Source organism: Vanessa tameamea, chromosome 17 (assembly GCF_037043105.1).
Source record: "Vanessa tameamea isolate UH-Manoa-2023 chromosome 17, ilVanTame1 primary haplotype, whole genome shotgun sequence".
Classification (NCBI taxonomy): Eukaryota; Metazoa; Arthropoda; class Insecta; order Lepidoptera; family Nymphalidae; genus Vanessa; species Vanessa tameamea.
Genome location: NC_087325.1, coordinates 9,840,790 through 9,849,537, shown reverse-complemented (window position 1 = coordinate 9,849,537; position 8,748 = coordinate 9,840,790). Strand labels below are relative to the sequence as shown.

The 8,748-nt window shown below is 39.5% G+C and overlaps 1 protein-coding gene across 1 annotated transcript in view; it reads right to left on the bottom strand.

Moving 5' to 3' along the window:
- Positions 1 to 1,256: 1,256 nt before the first annotated feature.
- Positions 1,257 to 8,748, bottom strand: part of Apkc (atypical protein kinase C) — a 216,553-nt gene continuing 209,061 nt past the window's right edge. Inside the window, exons 4-13 of the mRNA XM_026639723.2 lie at positions 7,901 to 7,986; positions 7,181 to 7,380; positions 6,861 to 7,017; positions 6,485 to 6,705; positions 5,984 to 6,164; positions 5,532 to 5,744; positions 5,236 to 5,403; positions 5,009 to 5,124; positions 4,145 to 4,289; positions 1,257 to 4,028 (exon numbers count right to left, since the gene is read on the bottom strand). Coding sequence (XP_026495508.2) covers positions 4,202 to 4,289; positions 5,009 to 5,124; positions 5,236 to 5,403; positions 5,532 to 5,744; positions 5,984 to 6,164; positions 6,485 to 6,705; positions 6,861 to 7,017; positions 7,181 to 7,380; positions 7,901 to 7,986 — 1,430 coding nt within the window. The 3' untranslated portion in view covers positions 1,257 to 4,028; positions 4,145 to 4,201. The remainder of the gene's footprint in view (positions 4,029 to 4,144; positions 4,290 to 5,008; positions 5,125 to 5,235; positions 5,404 to 5,531; positions 5,745 to 5,983; positions 6,165 to 6,484; positions 6,706 to 6,860; positions 7,018 to 7,180; positions 7,381 to 7,900; positions 7,987 to 8,748) is intronic.

Here is an 8,748-nt window from a genome sequence, read left to right as displayed (position 1 = left end):
CAAAACGTTTGCCTACTCCAATGGGAAAAATATAAATAAAAAATTAGTATAATTTTATTAATCTCAAAAAATCTCCTTTAATATGGAAACAGTATTAAAAAATAATCTGATGTATTAGATAAATCCAGTATTTAATAATGTAGTTTTTTTTGTGTAAATGCATTTATAGAATTACATTTAGATATATGTTAAAAAAAATGAATCTTATTAAATAAATCCTACAAAAATTTGTACAAACCTCTGATTTAGATCATTTGAAAAAGTAAAAGGATACTTATAAAAAAAACAGTTTGATGTACAATTAGAATGCTTTTGTAAATTACACCAAATGTTACAATATTTGATTGTTGCATAAAATTAGGAAAAATAAATGCAAGAAAACAATAAAGCGAGGCTATTTATTGCCAATGGTAGGACAGTTACATAGTATTTATTTTTTATTTTTGATTATTTAAGAATAACAAAAATATGTTTATGTAGTATTTCCAAAGGCTATGTGTTGTTTTTACTTGTATGCACTTATATTGAAATAAAACTTATTCTTGAAATAAAACATCTTTTTATTGAAATACCATGGAACTAGGTTACATTACATTAGCAGTCTGTAAATTTCCCACTGCTGGGCTAAGGCCTCTTCTCCCTTTCAGGGGAAGGTTTGGAACATATTCCACCACGCTGCTCTAGTGCGGGTTGGTGGAATGCACATGTGACAGAATTTCGTTGAAATTAGACACATGCAGGTTTCCTCACGATGTTTCCCTTCACCGCCGAGCACGAGATGAATTATAAACACAAATTAAGCACATGAAAAATCAGTGGTGCCTGCCTGGGTTTGAACCCGAAATCACCGGTTAAGATGCACGCGTTCTAACCACCGGGCCATCTCGGCTGGAACTAGGTTATGAATGATTTATTTAATTTAATGTTAATTGAATTAATATGAATCCTATTCAAATGGCAGAAGTAAAGACAAATGAATTTTGACCTTGAATTGTCATAATATCACTGGTCGAATTCTAAAATTAATGGTATTAATTGTGGATGAATTGGAATTTGCAAATCTGCCTATCTACGTCACTCCAACTGTGGGATGAGCAATAAGTATAGTAGACTGTTGTTGTTAAATAATCTGTCTAGTCCTCTGGGTCTGTTTGTGCCAAACAAACTTTACATTACAATATCAATAAAATGAATATTCTCATTTCTTATGTAGTGGGTAAGTATATGACAAAGGGGAATATAATAAAAGACCTCGATCAGATTAATCATTCTTTATTTTCAGTTAAGCATAGAATAGTACAGTACCACAAGTTCTCCAGTCTAATTTGACAATACGTCGCATTCACGCACCAAGCATTTCACAGAGAAATCGTAACAAGTTACATTATTTATTGGTGTTATACAATACACACACAAACAGAAATTAAATACGACACCTAAACCCACTTACAGCTCGTATAAATGTATAATATATAAACTTCTGCAACGTTACTGTTCCATGCGAGTTAACGTAACTAAATTAACTTAACACAAAACTAAAATACAATATTTGTTCTGAACGAACTTAAGTTGCGAATGTTACATTTGTGGGATATTTCTATTACAATGTTTTTGTTATCATTACAATAATAGTTAATGTCATTTGTCATGCAGTTAGTAAGTGATCTACATACGATTAACAATGTTTGGTTGTGAATCCTAAACGAAATTGAAACTAAACAATTAATACACAGTATTTAATACATTCAAAGAAATGCAATAAAACGCAAATATTGCAATATTATTTTGGCTTAAACACGCCGCCATGTGATGTCACTTTAATAATACAAAATGCACCAATACAACGCCGCATTCGGACCGTGGAATGATTAACAATTATAAAAACTAAAACGTTAATACCTAAAAGTATCAAAATATTAATTAAATACTTAAAATAACACAAACTCTACACGCAGGCTCCGAGCGTCGATGACATCGACATCGCGACGCACGAAGTTAACCACAACACTCAACAATACAATAATATCGAGCGGAAAGAATCGACGCGCGTGTGGAACATCACTATAATATAGGTGCAAAATGTCTAATAGATATTTCTACGCACTATTTAGAATAGTCGTGGACGCTTCGACGGCGACCCGTTACGATACTTTTAATATATAAAGTCTTTTCATCTACGTTAACAATAATCTGTTATAATATTCGATAACCGACTTATAATTCCGAGATTTTATAATAATATACACGATTTAAATTTTTCTCAGTGCAGTTTATGATAACATCGTTCGAGTAAACGTTGTATAAAATTCGTTGGCTACCTAGAGGAGTGATTTAGCTTTCGAGAGGAGAATAGGGTCTACGATAGGGAATATACTTTACATTAATATAATAAGAATAATCTCACGTTGCGATAGGATTTCTAAAGATGTGATAACACGGAACATCGACGTCGGCGTCGCTATTAAAAATATTTTTTTTTTATAAATTTTAAACTTTCATGCCGCTAAACCTTCTACGTTGTACGTTAGCATGATAATGAAACGTGCCTTTTAAAAATATTATATATAGGAATCTTTAAGTGTTCCGTACGACCTCGTTAATATGCATTACATTTTGCTAACAAATTCACGCGCAACATTCAATTCAAGTAACAAGTTTTAAAACGACACGACCGCGTCACGACCGTCGCGCGTGTCGTATCGTTTGAGAAGCTGTTAGTTTCGGTAATACGAAGGGTTAAACTTTAACATCGACCTTTGCAAATGTACACGCCACGTGACTCGTGCTCGAAGTGAAGCTACGAACTAGCTTAATCTATACTAGGGAAGTTCTACCGGTTCGCTACTAGCTCCGTTTCGGGGCGGTTTTCACTACGTTTAATTCCTCACGTGCCTTTCGTTGAGCAGGTTGCCTGTCTCCAATATAGATAACTACTAACATACAATTATTGCTTAAAACGTAAGTTTTAGCAAATGTTTCGAAACGTGATGCGTTTCGTTATTGATCACAGTTGGCACAGAGGTGAAGTGTGAGTCGACCGGATTGTATTCTACGGGTATCCAATACTTTTATTCGCAAATATATTTCGGAATTTCTATAAAAAACTTTGGATAAGGATCGCATCACGTTAATTTGTTTTAATTATTAAATAATTTCGATAACAAAGTGTTACACACTACAGATAATCAAAAATTATTTATACAATATTTTTTCGTATAGTACATTATATAGTTTTATGTACACAAGCATTTAAACCGATTACGTTCATCTAATAACAAAAGGATACAACGCGAATACGAACAGCGAAACTTTTAATCTCTAATATCGTTTTTATTACGACCCGTTAAGGTCGAGTATCGTATGTACAATTTTGACAAATGCCTGCCGATTGTCTGCACGAGGCTCGCGCGTCGTTAGCGCGCCGAGACGCGCCGCTCCGAGCGCCGACCGCCGTCCACTCTACGAGCCAATCGAATCAATTCCGTCGTATTTCACTATATTTCCATGGAAGAACTGTAGGATTGCTTTCGTTATTATACCTATGTGTAGTTTAACTCTCATTATTTACAGGAATTACGTAAATTAAAAATTACAAATCTACGAAATTAATTTGAACCTAACGAATCATTTACACGGATAATACTTTTTTGAGAATAATATTAACTTACAGATTAAAAGTAAATAAATATACACACATCCGAATGTGTCACAAGGACTGCAATCACTAGGGAGATATCGAGTAGAATAGAGTCACCGGGTGGCGTATTACGTGTACGTACAACAAACGAACGAGCGTCCACTCGACAAATATCCGTTCAGTAATGTATGAGCAGCGAGTGCGAGCGTACGGCGAGGCCGTGCGCGCCGGAGCACGGGGCACGGGGCACGGGGCACGGGGCTCGCGAGCACGTCTAGCGTCAGTTGAGCGGTAAGCAGAACATGTGCTGCAGCAGCGTGGGCTTGCGCGGCAGCTCCGAGCACACCGAGTCGTAGTCCGACGACGACGAGTCCGGAGCGTACCCGTAGGCCTGCGACAACACTCGGTTGGTGATCGTGGGCCACACGTTCATTGCATGCATTAATGTTTACATGGCGAGATATCATTTTTATTTCTGCTAGGGCGGAGTTACGGTCGTGGCTATACCTGCGCGTGTAGTGTGTGCAGGTGGTGGTGGTGGGGGTGCAGTCGGCAGGCGTGTTGTCACACGCAGTCCTCCAGTGACATGAGCAGCGGGTTCACGTACTCGAAGCCTTCGAACTCGGACTGGTCGATGTCGGCGATCACGGTACTGTGGGCAAGTACGATTATCATGATGTTAATGTCCTCCTGACCGACGGGCACAGAGATTATATCAACGGTGACGGGCAAACTGCGCAGAGGATATTATAGTGCACTAGTGTGTGCAAAAAGACAGATGCACTCTGCACTTGCTGTGATGCCATTAGGACCAAAACGATTCACAGTCCGCTTAACGCTTGGAGCTTGGAGCTTATACTACCACAACATGCGACATGACTCAAACCAAGCAGGTTAACCGTTGGTGTTTTTTACAATGAAGAACAAGGCAACTGAAAACTCAGAAGTTCTTGCCCGTATTTATTCGATTGGGATCCATGTGATATCCAGCTCCCATTACAAATTCTAATTACCATACATGGACCCAACGGAGCCGTGATAGACCACTAGTTAGAAGATGTGAATCTTAACAGATCATTCTGAAATGAAATCCGACAAGAACCACTAAGAATTCATGTGATTAATTTGTCTTTATAATACAATAAAAAAATTATAATTTTCTGTTCATGGCGGATAAGAATTTGCCACCAATTATATAACCATAATTATTCGGTTGCTTGATTAAAACCTTCTCCTCAAAAAGGAGAGGAGGCCTTAGCTTAGCAGTGCTTTTCAGGATGTTAATTCCCATAATTGAGGAGGGAGCACTGGTTTTGCCACATGATCGGTCAATAGTCGGTCGTATGGGAGGGCGAGGCAGAGGCTACGTACTCGTTGTCGGGCGTGAGATGCACGGGCTCGTCGGTGAACTCCGGCGGGAAGTTGGCGAGGTCGCGCTCTCCCTCCAGGCGCGGCTTGAATGGTGGCACCACCTGTTTCAGCTCCAACTGTGAAAATACATTTCCTTCGTTAATGGTTACAAAACAGTAGTAGTAAATAATGGTACTCGAATTATTTTGAAAACTACCATTTTTAGAACTAATAAATATGTAACGTACCATCTCCCACTCGATGCTCTTGAAGAAGGGATGGTTGACGATATCCAGGAAGCCCGCTTCGCCGCAGCCGAGTCGCTCCACGGGGTTCTTGTTGAGGAAGCCCTTCAGCACGGACGCCGCCTTCACCGACAGAGATCGGGGAATACGAATGGTCTTCTCTAGGATCACCTGAAATTCGGGGAATGTCATTTATAATAGCTCAATTATTGTTTGGAAATGTACTTCACATGATACATCTAACGACAAAATTTAGCAGATCGTTAAAAGTTTAAAGGCCAATATGGCCGGGGGCGTACCTGGAAGAGGTAGTCCTCGGTGTTCTGGTCGGGGTTGTCGGCTGCGTGCGCGATGTCAAAGGGCGAGCGGCCCGCCAGCATCTCGTAGGTGAGCACGCCCAGCGCCCACCAGTCCACCGAGAAGCCGTACTCCTCCCCGCGCAGGATCTCCGGCGCGATGTAGTTGGGCGTGCCGCAGAACGTCGACGTCGTGTCGCCGGGCCGCACGCCCTCCTGGGGACAGGGGGGTTATACGGCGTTTGCTGCTGCGGCGAGATGGATCAGACGCTCGACTCCGATATGATCGAATGCCTATGTCAAATGGTAAACCCTGATACGAGTTGGATGTTTAAGTTTTAGAATAATTTTAATATTCGATATAACTTCACGATCAATGGAACCATAATTAACTGGGGTTCCTCTTGTCGCTAAGAAAACAGATTTTTTGTATATGCATCGGTACCGGCGCCCACCTTGCACATGCCGTAGTCGGTGAGCTTGATGTGTCCCTCGTGGTCGAGCAGCACGTTGTCCAGCTTGAGGTCGCGGTAGATGACGCCCCGCTCGTGCAGGAAGTGCAGCGCCAGCGAGATCTCCGCCGCGTAGAACCGCGCGTGCTCCTCCGGCAGGCGGCGCTGGCGCTGCATGTGGAACCTGCCGGGCCATCGTATACGCAGTGAATACACGCACGCGGGATAGATGTTACTCACGCTGTCTATTTTACCAAAACTCCAAATTCATATAAAAATAAGTATTCAAAAAGAGTTTTTTCTAAATTGATAAAAAAACTGGTCAAGTTGTTGAAAAAGAAAACCAGTTCCTTGATATTGAAATATTAGCATTTGTTCAGTAACATATTAAATATATATTTCGAGACGCCTTTCTAATCTATCAGTATGACCCTTATGAAATAATTAAATGTTTAAAATGTTGCACCTTAACGCTATTAAATAATACCACATTTTACCACTTACATAAGATCGCCGCCTCTCACGAACTCGATGACGAAGAACAGACGACTCGGCGTTTGGAAGCACGAATGCAAGCCCACCAGGAACGGGTGGTTGGAAGCTGTTTCGAAGACGTGCTTCTCAGTCTGAACCCAGTCGATGTCCTCGTCATCCGTCACCAGGGCTTTCTTGATCACCTTCATGGCGTAGACGCGTTTCGTTCGCTTCAATTCCACCATTAACACCTGGAGATTTAAATACAATTGTAATTATTATAAAATGAAAGGGACGACAGTAATTTTAGTAGACACGCTATTGAATTAGTTTTACGAGACGAGGACGCTTGTCTATAGGTTGTAATTACGAATTTATTATTATTTATGATGATGGTAAAATATACCTTGGCGTAAGATCCACGACCGATGACTCTAATCAGCTCGAAGTCATCTAGCGAGTACTGGCGCTGCGAGCCCGGCTCGAGATCCTCGTTGCGAACGGGCGCCGAGGCGGGCGCCGGCGGAGTCTCCGGTAACGGTGGCTCGGGATCTGCGCGGGACCTAAAATCACAATAACAAATTGTTTTCATAATTGATACATAACAATATTCACAATCTTAAAAGAATAACTTATAAATGATGATGAAAAATTACTCCAAATATCTTTGAAATATTACAAAAAGTAAATTAGTAACTATCGCAAACGGTTAAAAAATAATCTTACCTAACAGAGGAAGCCCTGCCAAGCGTACTCTCTCCGTTAGCGTCATCCTTGACCTCGATGGGATCGACGTGCTCATTGGAGCAAGGTTTCTGGACCAGCTTATGGCATTTCTTATGCACCAACAGCTTACACTGGATGCACTTAAATCCTTGCCGTCCCAGTCCCCATATGCGGTCTTGGCAGAAGGCACAGAAGGCTCGCTGAAGTTTAAGAAATATCAGCAATCAGATTACGTTTAATAGCAAAGTTCGCAAGAAATGGGTCACCCGATAGGAAGTGGATTATTTTTTCTTTTATAGATTAGCATTGTAAGAGATATTAAGCGCGCCTTGCGATCCCAATGGTTTATCAACAAGGTGACCTCAATTGATATCTCTCCACTGCGCCCACTCAATCTTCACACCGAAAGACAACACTGCATCGCGTGCCGTCTCGTGATAAAATCTGATTAATGGGTAATCTAACTAATTTGTAAATTGGTATACGAATACATGCAGTTATCAGAAAATGACACTTTCTCGTTTTCATTATTTTCAAAACTGGTTTAAACTAAAACTTCAGCAGCTCAACGGTTAACGGTTCCAGTGATTTGAAAGTCATACGTTCGATCCTGAACCCTTGGACTGTTATCAACCAAGGTTAACTGGAAAATTGGACTATAAGTAATTCTTTGAAAGACATTTCTGAAAAGAATGGTATAGTAGAATTTATTCAACTCACTCTATTAAAACGTTTAGCTTGAAATATGTGACCATTCACTCTGTACAGTTTCCGCCACCGACGAGCGCCTCGCCTGTAGATGCTGCCTGCAATATAATAAAGAAGTTTATTAAATATTATTTACAATTAAGACACATTGATATCTAGCAATTACTGTTTACTTGAACAAGCAAGTATATACCACAAAATTAAATCGAAATGAATAATTAGGTTACTTTAAAAAAAACATTGGAGAATTTTAATATTTAACAATATAATAAATACTACATAACACATGTAGGGTACTAGATAAAGCATTATAATAAATACTTGATTAGAATATTCACGTGCCACACAATAAAAATATCGATAAAACGAAATATATCCAAGTGACAGTTCGGCACCGTAAAAGATAAATGATTCACTGTTAATACAAATCGACGTTTTTCTTGGCATAACAGAAATTATCTGTGCCTGACAGCACTAAAAACCATTTAAAAAATAAAAACCAGTTAGACCTGTCAAAAATTTTGCAATATCCAGCGAACAAGACATGGACGGAACGAGGCATGGTACCGACTGTCGTTCATATTTATCGGTATCTTATCAACTGAACGAATTTCCACGACTAACAATCGAAACTAGATTCGCGCTTGACGAATGAGTATACATTTCGAGGAATATTTATCAGTAATAATTACCATTATAATCATTGCTAATTATAAATCTTTGAAATCTCGTTATAAACCAACGTGTCGTAGATATAGCTCACTCAGTACTCACGTATGATTAATATTAATGGTATCGATTTTAATTTTTCTCAATACTACAATAACATATTTATTCTCTTAATTTAAAGTACATTATTT